The 22,906-nt window shown below is 41.2% G+C and overlaps 1 protein-coding gene across 2 annotated transcripts in view; it reads right to left on the bottom strand.

Moving 5' to 3' along the window:
- Nucleotides 1-4,857: 4,857 nt before the first annotated feature.
- The window catches only part of LOC127624452 (potassium voltage-gated channel subfamily H member 5-like), a 153,916-nt gene continuing 135,867 nt past the window's right edge, over nucleotides 4,858-22,906 (bottom strand). Inside the window, exons 11-14 of one of the 2 annotated variants that reach the window (XM_052099280.1) lie at nucleotides 9,479-9,701; nucleotides 9,156-9,409; nucleotides 9,054-9,122; nucleotides 4,858-8,990 (exon numbers count right to left, since the gene is read on the bottom strand). In XM_052099280.1, coding sequence (XP_051955240.1) covers nucleotides 8,523-8,990; nucleotides 9,054-9,122; nucleotides 9,156-9,409; nucleotides 9,479-9,701 — 1,014 coding nt within the window. In that variant the 3' untranslated portion in view covers nucleotides 4,858-8,522. Of the gene's footprint in view, nucleotides 9,702-22,906 lie in introns of both variants that reach the window. The other variant, XM_052099279.1, reaches the window with a different exon arrangement.

Raw genomic sequence — 22,906 nt, forward strand, 5'->3', positions numbered from 1 at the left:
CATAAGACTATATGACAGGAGGGGACCTGGGTAGCTCAATGAGTATTGACACTGATTACCACCCCTGGAGTCATGAGTTCAAATCCAGGGTGTGCTGAGGGACTCCAGCCAGGTCTCCTTAGCAAACAAATTGGCCCGGTTGCTTGGGAGGGTAGAGTCACATAGGGTAACCTCCTCGTGGACTTCATTAGTGGTTCTCGCTCTCAATGGGGTGCATGTTAATTTGTGCGTGGGAGTAGCATGAACCTCCACATGCTGGGAGTCTACATGGTGTCATGCACAACGAGCCACGTGATAAAAGATTGACTGTCTCAGAAGAGGAGGCAACTGAGACTTGTCCTCCACCACCTGGATTGAGGTGAGTAACTGCGCCACCATGAGGACTAAGTAGTTGGAATTGGGCATTCCTAATTAGGGAGAAAAGGGGATAAAAAAATAAATAAAATAAAAAGACTAAATGCAGGCCTTGGCAGTATGACACAGTGTTAAACAACAAATTAATTACACCTCCACTGCTACCATGATTGGTTTCACTGGTGTCCCAGCATAACCAGGCCTGAGAATGACTTTCAGAGGATTAGATGATAGTTGAATTATGTCTTGGTTTAAAATATAATACCACCAGAATCCATCACAAGGCAGAAAACATGCTAAAGGGTAAATGACGTAAAAAAGGGGCTTTAAATTTCTCTTCAAAAGTATTCTCTGAAACTTAAAAGGGGGTTTTGTAAAGGATGCTGTTGAGGGTTGTTTATCATAGTAAAACAAGACCAAAATCTTCAATCAACAACAGATCTCCAGTGACACCAGTCATATATTGATAATTATGAAGCTCTGCTTTGCGTTGACATGCTTCTGTTATACCAGTTGCCATCTATATATTTTTATGCGACTAGCTTAATCAAAAACATATTTGTGATTCTGTTACTGTTTAGGGAATTAAGAATTAATGTCAAAATGATATTCAAGGATGGTCAAACATTTAAAACAGTAACTGTAATAATACATTTATGGTCAGGATTAGGGTTAAAGTACAGTAACCCTGAATTTTTCTATACATTAAAGCTTACTCAAAGCTGTGCCTTCCATGGCATACAGTAACACATACTGTACTGTACTTTAACTTTAATAAATTGTCTTGTCTTGCAAGAATGAGTCTCGGGTGGTTCAGAGCTAGTAGAATGGGACTTGGCTACTGTTGCCATGGATACAATGTGGCCCTATCAAGAATAATTGCTATGGTTCAGGCCTGTGGTTATACCATGGAATATAGTTGTATGAAAGAACATCCAATCCTGGCTTTCTTCATCCATCAGGAAACCAGGAAGTAATCGTATTCACATAAACATGACCACGATTCAGTGGTTGCATTTGTACAGCACTGACTTTAAGTTTAGGGTTAGGGTTAAGGTGAAGGGATAGTGACAAAAGAATGTTTGATTAAACTTTACAATGAGGTTCCATTTTATTAAATCAAGTAACAATATTAGTTAACATGAAGTAACAATGCTTTTACAGCATTGAATAATCTTGGTCAATGTTAATTTCAACATACTGTATACTAATACATTTTTTTTAAATCAAAGGTTGTATTTGATAACTTTAGTTAATAGACTCTGAACTAACCTAAAATAGCCATGAACAATTGTATTTTTATCAACACTGACAAACAACTACTGTTTTTACAATTTGCTCATTGTTTGTTCATGATACCTAATGCATAAATAATGTTAACAAATGGAACCTTATTGCAAAGTGTTACAGAATATTCTGTTTTCATTACAAAAGAGTTCCCAGCTTGTCTAGCTGGACATTCTCAAATTGATTTACAGGCTACCTGTATGTCTGTACCTAAAAGGCGATTGACTCTTTTACCTGTAAGGCGGTACATCAACTTGTTTCTCCTTTTTTTATGAAATAAATCAAGGTTAGATTGAGGCGTAAACAATAAAAGTGAATGGGTCAACTTTGGAGGGCTTAAATGCAGAAATCTGAAGCTTATATTTTTATAAAAGCATCTATTGCACATTCATTTTTCTGTTAAACTCCTGTAGTGTTTGAGCAGTTATGTTGTTTAAATCATAATTTAATCCTCTGTTAACACCTCTTGTTCAAAAGGTAATTTCGTCAACATTTAGCAATACACTAGCACATAAATGGCTTCAAAAGTTAATAGACAGACTAAAAGTCACAAAACTTATTAAAGGGGTCATGAAATGCTTTTTTTTGTTGTTTAAAAAAAATAAATAGTTTTATTATCTTCACTTCATATTAATGAAGTTTTTTTTTTCACCAAAACAGTCATAATTTAGTAATATATTATAATTTCCCACTCTCTTTCTGGCTCTCTGTCTAAACGCTCTGTTTTGGCCTCAGCTCCTCCTTTAAATGTCAATGTAAACGTCCACTGTTTTGATTAGCTAACATTGTGCAGCCCCTCAAATACAGTAATATTTGACATTCAATCTGCTGAGAATGAACAACACCACAATATTATAAAACTACATTTCAGGGTTTACACATAACGCACATCCAACACATTGCATCCAAATATATTAAACTGTTCATCTCAAGCACATCTGTTAACACTCACACCCTGTCTACACTGGACACGAGAGGCGCATCACACCAAAAGCAATAGAACCCATTATATTTAATGATGCTGTCTACCATGGAAGCTTCAGATGCAGCATGTCACGTCAACAGTAAACAGGTGTCCCATTCCATTTTGTGCTTGTGCTACTACCGACATAACAATTAAATGTTTTAGAAAGTCTGTGTCAACACGTCCAGTGCAAACAGCCTCAAGCCGTTGTGTCATGTCACGTCAACGACTCGCCCAGTGTAGAGTGTTAATTAGATTAAAATAAAACATTGGCCATCTGCCCGTGGAAAGCTGGCAGGCAGACTTTGATTTCAGTCCAGTCAGAATTTAGAGCAGCCTCATGTCTTCTTTCAAAGATGGTGTTACTTGGTGAGACATCACACTGTGTCGAAACATAAAGACAGATGATGGTATTCTGAAAAATAGATTCTCCCTGATTGGAAAAAATACAAATATAATTCAATATAAAAACCGCACGTCTCTTCCTGATACTATTTTAATTGTGTGGGTGGTACTCTCAGCTTTTCCGGAAGACATTGTGGTCAGCATAGCAGTTCTGCACAATTATTATTATAATTATTTGACATTCTTGTTGGAGTGTGTCGTAATATGAAGAGATGATAGCTATGAATAGTTTTGGTCGGGTATGGTGTTTGGAGATTACTGATATAAAACAAATTGGCATATAAAAGGCAAAGTATAAGGCAAACACATGCATAGTAGCTTTGTTTAATTACTTCCTGGCTCTAAAGGTTGTTTCAATAAGCACCTGGGCAATAATATTCTCAAGTTCAACAAAAATGTGCATCTCCAGACCAAACCAAATTTCTTTCCACTTTTCTAGCATTCAAAACCCTCTTTAACAATGCTGGTATCATGATGCAATATACAGTAATTGTAACATACAAAACCTTGATGACATTTCTTCCCTCCCAAACCGAGTGCACATATCATGTAGACAAAGTTCTGTCAAATTATTTTGACAAATGACTCACTACATTGACTCTCAACTGTTTGGTTGATGCCATATCTCGACATGCAGGAAGCTGCATCAGCTAGACAGGACATCTGATGAAGCATTAAGAAGATTTTGCAGAACAAAGATTTTTTTAAGAATATCTCAGCTCTGTAGGTCCATACAATGCAAGTGAATGGTGACAAAAATTTTAAGGTCCAAAAAGCCAGATAAAGATAATCCTTAACACTCAAGAAGTTTAATTTTAACTTTTTTAAACTACGGCACCCCTTTATAGAGTTTTTCCCACCGCACCTCAACCACTGAACAATAATAATGCTTTGGAAATCACTGTTCTATTTAAAAAAGTATGAAGTTATTAATATTAACATATTAAATAATAAATTATAGCCTTCAAGTATTTCTTAAGTAAACATTGTTAAAGTAATTATTTAAAAGCCAGCTATGAAAAAAATTATAAAATAGAGAACAGAGTCAACAGTGCTTTAGATTTTTCAGTAACAACAGCAATTAAAAAGTAAAAATCACTATAAAAAACATAAAGGGAGATGTCCCTGACCGCTGCCCTACCACCAGGAAATGTTCTGGGATTAATGGGGTGAAACATCCATGATAGGCACTGGCGGAGGAGCGGAAGGCAGAAATGCTCAGCAGGTTTAGACATCTGCCTGTGTATCTTAATTTGTAATAAAAAATACAAATTAAAAAATATATTAGTGGAGGTCCCTGGGTTGGCTGAGAGTCTGGATAGGGGTGCCCGAGTTTTTAAAGGTTAAAAATTCCTCTTACAGTGTAAACTCTCCACTCCGGCATCTGGTTCTTAAATTAACTGATCATCGAGAACTGAACTGGGGAACAAAAATTATCATGTCAGTGGTGGCAATGTTAGAGATTTCCATGGAGTTTAAAGCCTAAAGTTGTCAAGGAAACTTAATCATAAAAATGTAGATATCAGGGGGTTGGGGAACTAGGTTATGTTAGAGCATGAATCAGTATGTCATTTCATTCAGGTCTACTATAAAAAAAAAATAGCTATAATGGCAAATAGGAATCAATTTCTTTAAATTATTTATGAGATGTTTAGAGAAGAATTGAACTTAAAGAGAATGCTAACATAATATGAGTCTTTGAGTAACACAAATGTGCATATGCATTACTTACAAGACACAGTTAAATGAAAGAATGACAAGATGAGTAAAGTAGCACAATAAAATATTTTATTTTATAACATCAGTGTAATACACTGTATATAACAAATTATTAATATTCATGCCAGTGTGGTAAAAATAAACACTTTGCCCGACATCCCTCAGAAATATTATATTATTTTTACACTGATAAAAAGGCAGTCTCATTTACAGTGGAAAAAGAGCTTAATAAACTCAGTGGCCACTTATACCACAAAAGGGTAAGAGGAGCCTGGGCAGCACTTCAGTTATGAGAACAATGCCATATGCAGCTAGAGTTTCACTCTACCAATCTCACTTTTGACAAACGCAGGTCTGAGAGAAAGTGAAGACCAACCATGATGTACATTGTGTGTATTCTGATTTGGTCTAAAACCTATTTATATCGTAGTGCTCCAGACCAATATAAATAGAAACTATCAGATGTAGAGTGAGCACAGGTAAAGCGGAACAACTGGTAGAGTGGGACATTTAATAATCATTATTTGTATGCTAAAATCAGCATTACGTTCACCCTAATCTATGGAATAGCATTGATGTAGACATTTGGATCATATTTTAAAAACAATTCCAATGACAAATGTGCCCCATTATTTAGAGATTTGTTTTATTTTATTATTATTTAAAAATCCTCCTATTCCTTCAAATTTTCTCAGATTTCTCTCTGTGTTTCCTTTTGGCAACTAATTGGTACAAGACAATCCCCTTTTCTGTGTCATTCAAAAGTAATCATTCTAGTGCAAGAGATTCCTCATTATGGATACTTTTTTAATTAATATCACACTTTTTAATCTTTTACTCGATAGGTAATTAACAACTTGACCTTTTCTTATAGACTTTGGAGATGTAATAAATGCATAAATAATACCAATTACTACGAATTAGCTGATTATCATGCAACTCAGAGCATATTTTGGTAGTCATTAGTGGCTTCATGTATTGACATGGCATGTCTTCTTTCACACAACTGAATTAAATGATTTAATTTCGTGAATTGTATGGTTTTTGTGAATGCCCAGACCTCTGCACATTTTGTTAGTGTGTGTGCATGAAAAGTTGCAGAAAAACATTGCTTTGGCAGGCAAACATCATTCTAATTGGCATCAAGTTTATACAGTAAAATGCAGCATGCAGTCAAATCCCAGAGTCCAACACCTCTGGGCTTGTTGTGGCTCACTGTTGGCTCTAGTGTGTATAAGGATTGGGCATGACATGTCAATCCCTCCCCACTTTGATAAGTTCCCACTTTCAGTGGAGTTAAATGCCCTCATAGCTTTCTGAAAGCTCTGCCTAATCCCCTGAACAGGCACCCTGTGGACCACGCAGTGAGTCAGCTCCATTTGATTATGAAGACTAACACCATCTCCAACAGTATTACAGCTTTTGTCATCTATTATATCCGTCTCTTCAATTTCATGGCAGACTCAAAAAATATTCCTTTCACTATCTGTGCTCTTCTCTGGGCTGAATGGTAGACAAAATAAGTGCAACAGAATAAGGATATGCAGGACAAGGAAAGCCAGAGACATGAACATTTGAATTGCAAAAGCATATTAAAGTTTATTAAGGGTGCTTTATTTTTATGATGCTCAAAGTAAGTTATTGTTAGAGGCTTTTATTATTGTCATTAATATTAATATGTATATGCCACAACATTTTTGTCAGATGAAAAGTGAACTGTAGTCATGTTTATATATAATTATCACTGTCAAATCGTGGCAATATGCCCAGTAAATATTTATCTGAATGTTGTCATCTTTCCATTGATTTTAGCTTGAAAAGCCAAACAATTATTTGGAGTCATTTGCATATCAGTGTAACCCAATAAGGCTTTCTCACCATACACTGGTGACAGGTTATAATGGGGTTGAGGATTAGAGCAAAAGACTGAATGTACAAGTCCAACTGTAATTAGTCATTAGTAAATGTCTTTGGTCCATAGGAACATCCTAAATGCTTGAAGTGATAACAAAAGAAGAGTAGTGAATTAATATTATTATCAGAGCCTTTACATTGATAAGTATGTGTTTTGGGAATCTAATTAATGTATAAGTGGAGGGATAAACGGTAAAGAATATATATAACTTTAAGTTTGTTGTTTGTTTGTGGATTGCTTTATGGTAGAGTATTTTTATGTTAAAGGATCTATAGGCAGTAACAGTAAAATTAATACAACCATACACTGTAATTGTAATATTAATCTTCATAGCATGCTCTCTTTAGAACCCTGTTCACAATGTAACATCACTTGTGTTTGGTAAGATTGCAGTACAATAGATCTGATGGGAAATAAGAGGTGTAGGAGCATTAGTCATTATGCTATAAACCCTCTAAAGTACCCATGTGTATGCTGATATGTGATGAGCTACTGTTAGTTAATGTAATAATAATAATTTAGAAAGTTTCTAACAGCAGGATCAAATGACCAACATAAAGTTATTTTCGAAATTTCACCTTCCAAATTAAACACTTAAAGTGTTAGTTCACCCAAAAATTAAAGTTCTCTCATCATTTACTCACTCTCATATTTTCCCAAAACAAAATTAATTGATGACAGAATTTTAATTTTTGGTTAATTTATTTCATGAGGCTGTGGGTGTGGTCAAGTGATATGGCATTCGTTTGGGTACCTGTGGAGCACTATACATGAAAGCCAGATTAAACTGTGAGAGTTATGACAAATTTATCTGGATTTAAATGACTAATGGGTAGTATATTTTCATATCTATTTCAGTGTCTGGAAACTATACCCGAAAACCATGAATTTTTATACTATGTCTATTAATGTAACACACAATGCTGATGTCATGCAAAAAGTTCAGGGCATGCTTTTATAATTTCCAAATGGCCTGAATGTGTTCATGCTTCAAATAATGCCAAAAGAGTGAACTTTCCACCAAAATGCATGCCCCCATTGAGACTTGAACTTTTCGTATTGCATAATTGAAAATTGTAAAAACAATAAATCCCTAGTCCTACCATGCCAGAGCTTACCACATATCCATCCAACATGCATGTATATCTTTTGAAAACATGTAATTTCTCTCTTATCTACTACAATGTTCCACAAAAAAATAAAAATAAATAATATACAGGGCATAATGATTTAAGGAATTTGAAACAATGTGTGATAATGAAATTAGTTTCTCATATCAAAAGGTGTTTAGTTATTGGATTAACTTCTTAATAACATCCAAGAATCATGTAGGCAAACAATCTTGCAAGCTTCCATTTCCAATCACTATGCTTATAAAGGAGAACTCTGCATACTGGAGGGGGAAGTAATATTGGGTTATTTGAGCAAGCTGTATTGAGTGACTGTAGCCATTCACAGCAGGTCACTATGAAGAGTGCTCTGCTCAAACAATGATGGAGGTACTAAACCAAGCCTGATTCTGCCTTACAGCAACCCAAAAACACAGGTCTGGAACATCAAGCCATCTCCCAAAGAGAAAATGCCCTGAAATATCACTTACATTAGTTAGGAGATCCCATGTGCAAGGTCTGAATAAAAGTGCCTTTTTAAATCATCTCTGCATGCAGCTTACTCCTTACATGTACAAGCAACTATTATCCTTAGAGAAGATTTTCATTGGCAGGCCAGATTCCAGCTGGACATGCAAGAAAATATTTACAACAGCAAGAATTCTTCCTCTATTTGTCAGTTTTCATCTTTCCTTCCTGAGTGAGAGGAAGGGAATTAATAAATAAAACCAGCAATATCTAATAAATAAACAAACATATTTCTACTAATTCAAAAGGGTCCATCGTCCCCCTCTGTATCTGGAGAAACAGGCTGAGAAACAGCAAATATGTCCTGGCACTGAGGTTGGGTTTTTGGTGAGGAGGTCTGAGAAGATTGGGAAGGTTTCCTATTCTCAGAGAGTAATCTTAAAATCTCACCCACTTGGTCCTCCAGTGCCGCTAACCGGCTATTTAGTGTCTGGATGTCCCCCTTTAGTTCCAGCTTAGCCTCATGCAGGCTGTTATGAAGCATAACCTGTTCAGGTACAGGCTGAAAGTGAATACCACGAAGAGTCACATCACATACCCCGGGTTGATCATATGGGCTCCTTTCCATTGGACTTCTCTCCATTAGGCACCTTTCATAAGGGCTTCGCGAATCACCAACCCTGTCGATACGCAAGTCACTCTTTGTGATTCCACTGTCACAAGAATCAGTCTTGTGCAGGACACTATTCTCATCTGTCCCATCACTGCTGTTTCCATTGCCATTTCCACCTGGACCCCTATCACTAGACCCCCCACCCTCAGCTTCCTGGATCTTGCCATCCTCAGAGATCACATTTAGGGGCTGGGCAACATCCCCCCATTCCTCTTCCTTCTGCTGCTGCTTTTCTAGTTCCAGTGGAAGCATGGGAGAAGCTCCTGATGCAGAATTATGGAAACGCATCCATCCTCGTACCTTTCCTCCTCTGGGTCTCACAGGACTTGTTACCTTGAGACAATTATGGTCCTCTACACCAAAGCTAGGCTTAAGCTCCATAGCCTCATGGTCATTGCTCCTGCTTGGTTCCTCAGTCTGAACGTAGGCTAGGGCACTCTGAATTGGGGTTATCTGTGAGACAGTCACAACACTAGAACCACTGTTCCCATTGCCTGAGCCAGGGACCCCGTTTTGTATGGGGACCACATGGTGATGTTGAAAGGGATGGTGGCCCTGGTATTGGGTCTGATATTGCTGCTGATGGAGCTGGTGGGACAGTGGATGGAGATGATGCTCCACCTGAAACTGGTTCCTCTCCAGGTCAGGTTGCGATGGACCTTGGGTACGCATCTCCTTCTGCTGTTTGAATTTTTGGAAGAGCTTGCGGACAGGATGGTCCACAGGGATGGACAGCGTCACTTCGTTCTTCAGGTGTCTCCTTTCCTCTTCCTCCTTCTTCACATCAACAATCTTGCGGAAAATAATCTATGGAGACATAACTATATGTGAGAAATCAGCATGATTATGCTCCATCTCTGCACCACAGACTTTATTTAAGCTCTAAAGAGGCACTCTAAAGAAGAAAAGAACCTGATAAGACATTTGGAATGTTATGCTGATTAAATCAACCACTGGTTTAATTATATCCAAGCAAGAGAATTTGTCATGGCTAATGTTGCAGAGAGTACATTTATCAACTATTCTTTCACTCATGGCCTTTTCATTCAAATAACGGGGCATAGGTCACAATATAAAGCTTATTTGCTTTCATATAACTCATAATAAGACTTCAAATTCCATAACAGATCAGATAGTGTACAAGGCTTATTGTGTCTTCAGTATTGTTAATCTTTTTTGTAAAGTGGTTTTGTTATAGACATCTATTTTTTGTTTTTAATCGATATTTACACTTTACTACTTAATATGTTATACTGTAGGTTCTTTAATATCAGCTTTACTGATTAGTTACACATAGCCTAAAACTAAAATGAACTCACATAGATTCCAAAAGACTTACTGTAACTTAAAAAAAACAAAATAGTAAGTTACATTATTTAAGAGAAAAGCATCTTCACTTAGTGAAGGAGGCCATTCACCTTTAGTGGTTATCGCTAATTATTTAATATTGCATCCAAAAGCATAAATAAAAGAAGTTATGCATTTAGTTATCAGACACTTAAACAAAACAAAATCTAAATCTCAACAATCATAAAAAACAACCTAGTCACATAGAACGAACATCACTATAACAACATTTTTCCAAACGAAGTTTTACGTGCCTCATTATACGTTCCGTCATAGTTTCCTGTTGAAATGAACACAAGAGCCGTTTTTCAGTTTTTTATTCACTGTCACAAAAATCACGAGTACAATGGTTTAATGTGACTTTATTTTTATTAACACTTATTTTTCACTCTTTATCTGTCTATACACCCACCTACAATTACACACTTATTCCAATTTGGTTAGTTTGCACGGTAGCTCATCTGATAGAATGTTGAACTTCAGGCTCGGCAGACATTGGTTCAAACCCAACACAAGGTAACACATGAGACGAATGTGCCATAGAAGTGACACAAAATTATGTGATTGCTTCAGAAAATTTTCTTTTCATGTCGCATTTGCTTTTAAAACACTATCGGATATGTTTAGGCATTGGTTAAGGGTAAGGATGTGTTTCGTTCACCTCTCATTTGCTTTTGGAACACTATTGGTTTGGTTTAGATTACAGTTTTAGGTTAGGGAAGCACGTTTTATTAATTAAAACCTCCATCAAAAATATAACTTTAAAACCTTACAACAAAAATGACTTTGGCACCCCCCGCTGGACATTTCACGGGGAAACTGCAGCCAAACATGTAATTCACCAATTTTGTTTAGCAAAAACGAGGCCATATTCATGTAATTGTCATGAGATCAGGCTATAAAAACAATATTGGTTGACCTTTATGTAGCATCTGGACCAATCAGACACAATTATTCATTATTTAATGAATAGGCCAACAGATGTCTCAAGACTGTAACAAGCAAAGGTCCAAGTAGGCCCAAGCAGACTCCATTATGTCTGCTCCACCACTGATCATTATCAAGCCTTTACACTGTCTTTGTTGACACTGGACTAGCAAATAGTGGACCCCCAGTGACATTCCAAGCAGAATTAGAAATGGACTCAAAGCCCAGAACTACAGATTTTCTTCACTAAATTATAGACAAACTGTCTAAAAATGTATATCCCCAGGACATTGTGTATAGGATCATTATTGTCTTGTAAAGTATATTTTTGTACTGTATACTGTTTTATGCATGACTTATGACAGGACTACCAGCTAATGTAAAATTATTTTGAATAATGTTTCCTACCAAATAAATCCTTGTGTGACACCCTGCATAATAGTACATATATAATTCTGACAGCATGCATTGTATGCTTGCTATATTAATCAGAGCATAAAGGGGCTTAAACTAACCCCAATAATGCAAATGAGTCAGCTTCCGAACAAAGGAACTTTGCACCTTTCTCATTGGTCAAACCAGACTCGAGAGGAGGGACCTCCAGCAGAATTTAAAAGACATGTCCCGTCTCTTACTCATTCTCTTTTGCCCTGACTCTCTATTCCCTCTGCTGCTGGTCGTGCTGAGCATGAGGTGGCAGGCTGGCAGGCCTCAACACCTCAAGCCATGTGCAATTACCTTGACCAAGGAATCATAATTTCTTCATTCAACACAGAAGAAATTGGTTGCAACTTCCACACCATCGATCCAAGGAACCATCAAGCTGTTCTGCATCCAGGTGCTCTCTCAACAGCCAAGGAAATTGCAAGTATCGTACCAGTAACTAACTGAACCTATGTTTAGTATAAGAGGTAAACCCCTTTGTAACAAATGGTGCTTTTTAATTAAGAACTTGATGGTCCTCTCAAATGGTCAAATTATTATTTTCATAACTGCATTTCACCTGTTCTGTTCCGGTTTGATTTTATTTTCACTTTTCCCTTTCCCATGTATGAGTGTTTAGTGTGTATGTTTTTGTTTAGATTAGTTATGTGTTCGTATTTTAGTTAAATAAACTTTTGTGTACATTCTTGTGAGTTGATTCTGGTCTGCTTGTAAATCAATGTAAATTTAACGATTCGATCTCAGCTCCATGCTAAGAAAGAGTTACTTTTGTGTGGCCATGAAAAATATCCTTTCTGAGAATTGATAGACGATCAATACTGAGTGTTTGCTGGATGAACAGATAAATTGATTGTAATATTAATTCAGCTACCTCAAGTTATTTCAATTAACCGATCCAAATGTTCATAATTAATTATAACGAGTTATGATTAATTATTCATGGTTCACTTTTAATGATATGTTGACTGTGGTATATTTTGATAAATAATCTCATCACAGTTTCTAAAAGATTTAGCTTCAAAGCTATACCTATATGTTTATTTTTATTTTATTTGTTGTTTATTTGAATAGGGACAGATACAAAAAGAAAACATAGATTATTACATATCATTACATACATTGTCAATAAGCCATGAGAATAATATTACTACAATAAGATAATTAATCATAATTCTCTTATTAAAGCTAATTCCCTACAGTAGAAATTGTGAGCTGATACAACGAGACATTGTATTACGATTTTAATGGTGGAGAATTTTATTCAGACATATAATCTAGTTATTCATCATTTATCTAAATTATAACGGTTGTCAAACGCGACTGATTCCCTTGTAAATTTCCTTACATAGTAATGTAGAAATAGGACCCATCCATCCATCCATCCATCTTCAACCACTTATCCGAAGTCAGGTCGCGAGGGCAGCTGCTCCAGCAGGGGGCCCCAAACTTCCCTATCCTGAGCCACATTAACCAGCTCTGACTGGGGGACCCTGAGGCGTTCCCAGGCTAGTGTGGAGATGTAATCTCTCCACCTAATCCTGGGTATTCTCCGAGGCCTCCTCCCAGCTGGACGTGCCTGAAACACCTCCCTAGGGAGGTGGCCAGGGGGCATCCTTACCAGATGCCCAAACCACCTCAACTGACTCCTTTCGACGCAAAGGAGCAGCAGCTCTACTCCAAGCTCCTCACGGATGACTGAGCTCCTCACCCTATCTCTAAGGAAGAAGCCCGTTTCGGCCGCTTGTACTCGCGACCTAGTTCTTTCAGTCATGACCCAGCCTTCATGACCATAGATCAGGGTAGGAACAAAAATTGACAGGTAGATCGAGAGCTTTGCCTTCCGGCTCAGCTCTCTTGTCGTGACAACGGTGCGATAGAGCAAGTGCAATACCGCCCCCACTGCCCCGATTCTCCGGCCAACCTCCTGCTCCATTGTCCCCTCACTCGTGAACAAGACCCCGAGGTACTTGAACTCCTTCACTTGGGGCAATACCTCCTTCCCTACCTGGAGTACGCACTCCATTGGTTTCCTGCTGAGAACCATGGCCTCAGATTTAGAGGTGCTAATCCTCATCCCAGCCACTTCACACTCGACTGCCAAGCGATCCAGTGAGAGCTGAAGGTCATGGACCGATGATGACATGAAGACAACATCATCTGCAAAAAGCAGTGATGAGATCCCCAGCCCACTGAACCGCACACCTTCCCCACCCCGACTACGCGATATCCTGTCCATGAATATCACAAACAGGATTGGTGACAAAGCGCAGCCTTGGCGGAGACCAACCCCCACATGGAATGAACTCAACTTCGTGCCGAGGAAGAAGAAATAGGACCATTTAATTTAATTCCTATCTCACACATACTATTTCCCTTACAAATAATGGTAATGTACATGGCACTTTAACCTGTGCAGTGAACATTTATCATACCAAATTCGCACTTCTGGGCACTTTGACTGATTACTGTTTGTTTGTGCACTGTGGAACGCACTGACGTTCATATGCATCGATGAAACTGTTTTCATTAGGGTTGACCAAGATCACCAATCATTGGTGTTGGTTGCTATGGTGACGAAAGTTCATGGGAAGTCCTAAAGGGACCCTTCCGGGGCAATTTACCGTGCATGTGCAACCAGCCGATGCCATATTGTAAACAGAGTACAGCTAAGCTAAACTAACCAGTTAGCAAACTTTAATTGAAACCCCTAAAAACGCTAAATGTAGTTTATAAGCTCTGTCATCAACTGCACCTTTTCCTCTACTTTTGAATGAACAATTCACAAACTGAAAAGCACCAATTTAAAGGCCTAAATATAAGACTAAGTAAGTATTAATTGAAAATGTATTTTAATTCCATGTAGTGTAGCCTGGTTCCACATCTGTCGCTCACTTCGACGTTGTGTCGAAGAAGCGACACTAGGGGTCTCTCTTGAGTGCATTTTGCATCTCTGATCTATGAGGAAAGGCCAATAAGAAATTTGCAGACAGAATTTGCATGTTCTGCCCCCGGACATACAGGTATAAAGCAGGGGAAATGCATCTGTTTCATTTCATTTTCAGGACGTGTCTTTATAAAGATACGCCCCCGGGAACCACCTGCCCCCCGGCACGCTCGTTGACTTCCGTCCGGGCTCGAGGCAACAGCGGCTCGCCTCACGGCCAGCCTGCCTATCCTCTTGAGCCCCCCGAGCTGAATTGAGCTCGCCGCTCTATCGGAGCGGTCCTTCGGCCCAGCATGCCCAGTTTGAGGCTGATGCCCAGATGTCCGACATGCTTGCCCGGATCACTGCCAGCTTGGGGCTGGACTGGAACCCTCCCTGAAGATGGCCCTCCTGATCGCGCTCACCTCCATCAAGAGGGTCCTCCGAGGGCATCCTCCTGCGGCTAAGAAGCATGCAGCTCAGACTCGGAAGGCTCCAAAGAGGTCCTGAGGCACCCGACCCAGAGACCAAGACGTTCGCTCCAGAACTGGTAAGAAGACCACTCCGTCCCCTGGTGGAGGGCCGGGAGGAGAATCCTTTGTTGAATTTATTTCATTTGCCACACCCCCTTTGGGCTGCGGTACACACATTCTCAATAAAAGAGCTATTTCCTTTGTTTCTTGGTCGCCTGGCCCGCAAATACCGTTCTCACGGCCGCCACACCTCAACAGTCCCGGCACGCGAGACGCAAACGTTCGCCTTCAGCCCCAGCACTGTTCCCCGGCCGGCCGGTTCTGACGAGTTCAGAGGACGCCTCTACGTGACCTCCTCCTCAGTCATTAACCCGCCCCATGCCAGGTGTGCGGAGCAAGGTAAGTGCTTCGAGTCTTATCTCAGCACCAGAACCTCGGGACACATCCTTGCCTCCTGATGCCACATTACCTGCTCGGAGTTTGGACACGTGGCTATCACATCCCAATCCATCACGCTGGCTGGCCAGCACCATTCGACTCGGTTACGCAATTCAAGAAGGACCTTCTTTCTCAGGGACGGGGCAGGCTCTGGCATCCGCACCCAGACCTCTGGAATGTCCATGTCTGGCCCCTGGATGGGATGCGGAATATCTAGCTGGTCTACCACCTGCCATCTTAGACACGATCAACCAAGCCAGAGCCCCCTCTACCTGAAGTGCCGCTTGTGGGAGGCTGTCCCCCTCCACCTTGAAGGTGTAGGTAGCCGCTATCACAGCCCACCATGACACAGTAGACGGCAAGTCTTTGGGTAAGCACGACGTAATTATCAGGTTCCGAAGAGGCACCCGGAGGATAAATCCCTCCCGGCCAAGCCTATTCACCTCCTGATATCTCTCAGTGGTCCTCTCGGGCCTTCAGAGACATCCCTTTGAGGCGCTATAATCAGTCGTACTCAGGGCCCTCTCCCTGAAGACGGCCCTCCTGATCGCGCTCGCTTCCATCAAGAGGGTCGGGGAACTGCAAGCGTTCTCTGTCAGTTACACCTGCCTGGAGTTCGGTCTGGCAGACACTCATGTGATCCTAAGACCGCGAACGGGCTACGTGCCCAAGGTTCCTACCACTCCCTTCATGGACCAGGTAGTGAACCTGCAAGCACTGCCCCGGGAGTAGGCAGGCCCAGCCCCTTTGTTACTGTGTCCGGTATGTGCTTTGCGTACCTACTTGGACCGCACGCAGAGCTTTAGACGTTCTGAGCAGCTCTTTGTCTGCTTTGGTGGACAGCGGAAAGAGAACGCTGTCTCCAAACAGAGGCTTTCCCACTGGGTTGATGATGCCATTACATTGGCCTATCACACCCAGGCCATGCCACCCCCCCCCCCCCCACCCTTGCAGGTCTGAGCACACTCAACAAGAATTGTTGCGTCCTCGTGGGCACTGGTCAGAGGCACCTCCCTAGCAGACATATGCAGAGCAGCGGGTTGGGCAACACCCAATACCTTTACAAGATTTTACAATCTCAGGGTTGAGTCGGTTTCGTCCCGTGTTTTCTCAAGTCCGAGCAGGTACAACTCGGTAACGCACTGACAACTGACCAGGTGAATCGCTTGCTCCTAGCGCCCTTTCCCTCCGTTGGGGTAAAATTGTGCGCTCTTATCCCAGGAGATCCCACTAACTCGGCTCCCTGGATGACTCCCTAGCCCTCTGGTCCACGAATTCAGCTGAGGAATTCGCCGACTGAATCCAATGCGGGTACTCAATCTACCCTGTACTGGAATAGGTGCTCCACAGGAGCCCTATGTGGACTTATCCCCCTGTGTGTATTTTCGCAGTACGGTCACCTTACGAGGGGACCTGCGTCTCCCTTGGGCAGTCCTCACGGACCCCCGGTCGCTGTGTTTGTAGCAGCTCCTCCCTCCCAATGAGGTAGGATCTACCACTGCGCCATTCTCCACATGTGACCTAAAAGCTCATGTGATGTATTTCACCACTCTTTACCTCCCCCAGTCTGGGCAGGTGTGGTCTCCGCAGGGTCTTTTCCCCCTGAAAGAATAGGAACTGGGTAAGATCACCTTCCCTGATGTGTATGATAGCGTTAAGATGGCCCCAGCCGCTTTAACACTATGCGAGAAACATAGAGAGAGAAAAGGCGTTGGGTGGCGCGGCCTGCTCCCATGCTTGGCATGTCCCCTTGTTCCCCCCTGTCGGGGGTATAGAACCAGAAGGCTGTGACGAATTTATGGTGCGTGGGGGAAGGGTACGTGCAGTCTGACACAGCTGGTCGCTTTGGCACGTAAATTACCTGCCCGCTCCTGTGTCAGTAGTACACGTACACGGCTCAGTACATGGCGTGATTTAAGTTGGACCCCTAGTGGCGCTTCTTCGACACAACATCGAAGTGAGCGACAGACGGGGAACGTCTAGGTTACGGATGTAACCTCCGTTCCCTGATGGAGGGAACGAGATGTTGTGTCCTCCCGGCCACGTCGCTGAACCGAGCCACTGTTGCGGCCCAACCATTTTCAGCTCCTCAGAAAATTCCTGAATGAAACAGATGCATTTCCCTTCCTTTATACCCGTATGTCCGGGGGCAGGACATGCAAATTCTGTCTGCTATTTTCTCATTGGCCTTTTCTCATAGATCAGAGGTGAATATCGGCGCTCAAGAGAGACCCCTAGTGTCGTTTCTTTGACACAACGTCTCGTTCCCTCCATCAGGGAATGGAGGTTACATCCATAACCTAGACGTTTCTGATTCAGTGAGAGCCCTTACAGTATGTATAATAAATACATATCAGTGTTAAATATTTACACTTATATTTGAGGACTCTAGAGTCAAATGCTATTTTGGCAAAGCAGTGGCCTCCTGTGGCATAGTAGTATTGAGCAGGACAGCAGAGTTCACAATTGAAGCTAACAGCACTGGAGCTGTGCCAGATGGGTCAACATTTGGGTTCAGAAACTACAACAGACATTGGTGTCAAACCTTTTAGCATTTAAACCACCAATAACTAGAGGCTAACACAACAGGCTTAAAATCTGTAAAATGTTTTAAAGTGCACCCAACAGCAAAACAGCACCTGCCTCCCTCTCTTCCTTCCCCTCCTCATCGGATCTTTTTGGCTGTGGGTATAGTAGCTTTGATCACATATGTGTTAATTAGAGAGTGTTAATTAGCCACCCAAGGCCCTTGCTGAGCACCCTAGGGAGGCTGCATGGCCCCACCCAACATACTGCAGAGGACCTGCCGGCATGTGGCTTATTAATTTTAATAGGATTTCATAACACTTTCAAAGATCAGCCTGAAAAAAAGCATTTTATTTTTGCTGTACTTAAGTCCTTTGTGTAAAACATGCCAGCCATTCAACAAAAGAGTTGAAACTCCACTTCTATGCATTGTCTAATCTTACACATAATATACAGATGGTATCATAAACTAAAAAATGACTGCATCGTTTTAAATCACTATCACACTATGTCGTGTGAGATAACATAACAGCGACAGTGATGACTTAAAAAAACAATTTTCCTCAGGGCAAACATCGGTCTGTGGTGTTAAAAATAGAATAGAGTGTGTCACGTGCCCTTTAGTTATCCCTGTGCAGTCTTTCGGCACCCTGAAGAGCTGCATCGCATGTCACTTCTCATCCCCCAGGAGGACTCTGGTAAATAATGAATCCAGCCCCCTTCTGCCGATTCATATTATATAAATGCCTCTTAAAACGAGCAGAATGAGATGGGAGTGATGGAATGAACTAGAAATACAGTAGAAAAATAAGCACTAGCTTGATGCTGAGTGAGAATACTACAAAAGAAAAAAGTGGAGGTGTATGCTGTGATGGACACTAATTGTGTTTGGGAAATGACAGGAAATCTCTCTAAAATGTAGGCAGTTCTTGTTCAAAATAACAAGCGCCACATAACATTAACAGCCCTACTTAACTAGCCATTAAATAATTCTTGTAAAATTTAATAGGCATTCTGAGCTTAACAAACCTTGAGTTTACATTATAAGCAAAATATTAATAATAATTATTCATTACATTGTAAAAGCCATCTTTTTTTTACTATTTAAATCATAACAATGCTTTCTCTCAGTTCTCGATTTTCTTTATCTATAATTAAATTCAAAGTGGTCAAAAAGTGCCAAAAACTTATAACTGCTGGTTGTGACTTTGGCACCACTTTACTATTATTTAAATATGTAAGACAGCAATTAAACAATTGTTTTAAATTGTGTTGAGTTTTTTACAGTACTGTATAGATCCATGTAAAGAACCATCTTACAAAATCAATTTAAGCACATATGTCTCTTTCTCACAGTCTATGCAGTCTATACAGAACAACTGGCAGAACAGTTCAAATACCCAACATGTAACTGCGCAGATTTTCAAAACAGACCTTCTCCTTTAAAAGGTCATCAGCTGCTGAGTGTATATAAACACAGTAAACTTTTCTTCTCACTTTGAAACAGCAATACAATATATAGGTGTGAAAATGGAAGTGATGTTTGTAATATATGTTGTAAAGGAATGTTTATTATACTGTAGGCATATGCCATTTGGAATCATTTTTTTTTTAAAGAAAAACAGATAATCCAGCACATGTGGATTACTGTATGTGGAGCGCCATTCAGAATGTAAAGATTTACTCTTCGGCCTCAATTATGCATACTATTTAATTATTCTCTTTGTGCAGCCCCTTATTGGATAATGACAATTATCAAAAAGCTCAAGCAATCTGATGAATAAAAGCAGAGACAGGAAGAAAAAAGACGTGTCAACCTCCAGTATCCATGCATCCCTCCAGAGGAAAACTGATTCAGGATTTATAATGATCTCTTAGCATCCATGGGGAATTTTAATGAAGAATCCAATATTTCATTTACACCCTCTGGAGGCAGCATTATTATTCTAACATTCTTCACCTGTGTAAAGAGACTTTTTCTGTTTTAGCAGAGATGGATTTTATAATGGAGTAATTGCACAGGCGGTCAGTCATACTTTATTTAACACACCCATGAGTTCACTCCAGGATAGAACACTAATGACTAATGAGCTGTGGTATTAGAAAGTAGTGTCTGAACACCAAAAATGGTCTAAACCACAATTCAACTGAACTGTTTCTTCTAAATTTTGTGCACACACAGAAACACATTGTGCACATGCACACTTTGCACACTACAGCTGCTATAAGGAAAAAGATAGTAATGATTAGATGCATGTGAATTCTCTTAAAGTGAAAACAACAATTCTGTTACTCAACCTCATGCTATGCAAAATGTGTAAGACTTTCTCAACTCCATTCAATGCAAGTACATGGTGGCCAGAACTTTGAAGATCCAAAAAGCACAAAGGCAGTATAAAATTAATCCATATGACTCTAGTGGTTTAATCCATGTCTTTTGAAGCATTATTATTGCTGTGTGTAAGATACAGATACATTTTAAGTCCTTCTACACTTTAAATCTCCACTTTGAACAACACCCTCATGTTGTTCCAAACCCACTCGACACTCTCTTCTCCCTAGAAAACAGATGCGAGTAATGTTAGTCTCAGTCACCATTCACTTTCTATGCAATGTGTCCGAGGCTGAAAATCTGCCTAAAATATTTTGTGTTCTAAATAAAAAAAAAGTGCAAGTTTAAAACAACATGAGGTAGAGTAAATGATGACAGAATGTTTTTTTTTTTTTTTTTTTCTCGGTGAACCATCCCTTTAAGAGGGTATGGATATGAAGAGCACTGAACATTAATCAAACAATCTTAATAATATCTTAAGTCAGAACAATGTCTTTATACTTAGCCCATGTTCATTTGAGTTAAAAAATATTTGAAAAAAAAAAAAAGAATAATCACTGAATTCCCACAAAGCAGTTTTGAAAGAAAGCTGTGAAATAATCCTTTCAGCTTTCATTCAAAGCTTGCTCACTGGGGTTATTAATACAATTATTATTTAATTACTTATTTTTAAACACGATTAACAATCTTATTTTATCTAATTACACAATGATGTTTCATCGACATTATAGACATTATAGTTTTATCGTCTGTTAATGCCTGATCTTCTGTAAAGCTGCTTTGAAACGATGTGTGTTGTGAAAGGCGCTATACAAATAATATTGACTTGATTTGACAATGTGACCAATCTAATCAGCCTGATCTCACAAAAAATTCGGCAAGTATGTGGCAATTTTTCTCTAGCTGAATCTTGCAAAGGTATTAGGTGTTGCCCAACCCGCTGCTCTGCATATGTCTCCCAAGGAGATGCCTCTGGCCAGTGCCCATGAGGATGCAACACTCCTTGTTGAGTGTGCTCAGTCCCGCAAGGGGGGGGGGGCACGGCCTGGGTGCGATAGGCCAATGAAATGGCGTCCACCGCATTCCCTTTCCGCTGTCCACCGAATCAGACAAAGAGCTGCTCAGAGCATCTAAATATCTGTGTGCGGTTCAAGTAGGTACGCAAAGCACGTACTGGACACAGGAACGAAGGGGCTGGGTCTTCCTCCTCCGGGGCAGCGCTTGCAAGTTCACTACCTGGTCTCTGAAGGGCATGGTAGGAACCTTGGGCACGTAGCCCGGCAGCGGTCTTAGGATCACATGTGTGTCTGCCAGACCGAACTCCAGGCAAGTGTCGCTGACAGAGAACGCTTGCAAGTCCCCGACACTCCTGATGGAGGCGAGCGCGATCAGCAGGGCCGTTTTTAAGGAGAGGGCCCTGAGTGATTCTAGCGGCTCGAAGGGGGGTCTCTGACGGCCCGAGAGGACCACTGAGAGATCCCAGGAAGGGAACATGCTTGGCCGGGAGGGATTTAACCTCTGGGCACCTCTTAGGAACCTGATAATCAAGTCTTAATTACCCAAAGACTTGCCGTCTACTGCGTTGTGGTGGGCTGCGATAGCAGCTACATACACCTTCAAGGTGGACGGGGACAGCCTCCCCTCCAACCTCTCCTGCAGAAATGAGAGCACTGACCTGACTGCGCAGCTTTGTGGGTCTTCACCCCGAGAAGAACACCAATTTGCGAACAAGTGCCACTTTAGGGCGTAAAGTTGCCTGGTAGAAAGGGCTCTGGTTTGGTTGATCACGTCTACGACAACAGGTGGTAGATCAGCTAGATCTTCCGCGTCCCGTCCAGGGGCCAGTCATGGAGGTTCCAGAGATCTGGGTGCGGATGCCAGAGCGTGCCCCGTCCCTGAGAAAGAAGGTCTTTCTTCAGGTAAATTTGCCAGGGAGGGGCTGTCACGAGGAGTATGAGGTCCGAGAACCAAGCCCAGGTGGGCCAATAGGGAGCCACTAGAGTGACTTGTTCCTCGTCCTCCCTGACCTTCCACAGCACCTGTGCAAGAAGGCTCACTGGGGGAGATGCTTACTTGCGCAGCCCCGTGGGCCAGCTGTGTGCCAGTGTTTCTGCCCCGAGGGAAGCCTCTGTTTGGGCATACCAGAGCGGGCATTGGGAGGTCTCTTGGGAGGCGAACAGGTCTACCTTTGCCATGCCGAACCGTTCCGAAATCAGCTGGACTGACTGGGGATGAAGCCTCCACTCTCCACTGGGCAAGCGTTGTTGTGATAGTGCGTCCGCTACCACATTGAGGCGACTGGCGAGTTGTGGTGCTGTCTGATTTGATCAAGACGTGTTTGCCCTGAACTAGCGTGAGAAACCTCCACAGGGCAATGAAAATAGTCAGCAACTCCAGGCAGTTGATGTGCCAGCGCAGCGGGGCCCCTTTCCAATGGCACGCAGCTGCGTGCCCATTGCACTAGGTGCCCCAACCCAATCTGGACGCATCGGTTGTGACCAGGATGAGTCGGGACACCTGCTGCAAGGAGACTCCTGCCCGCAGAAAGCAGCGGTCTGTCCAGGGTTTGAATGTTTTGCAGCAGGCAGGAGTGACCATCACA

This window comes from Xyrauchen texanus, chromosome 30 (genome assembly GCF_025860055.1).
Source record: "Xyrauchen texanus isolate HMW12.3.18 chromosome 30, RBS_HiC_50CHRs, whole genome shotgun sequence".
In the NCBI taxonomy this organism is placed as follows: domain Eukaryota; kingdom Metazoa; phylum Chordata; class Actinopteri; order Cypriniformes; family Catostomidae; genus Xyrauchen; species Xyrauchen texanus.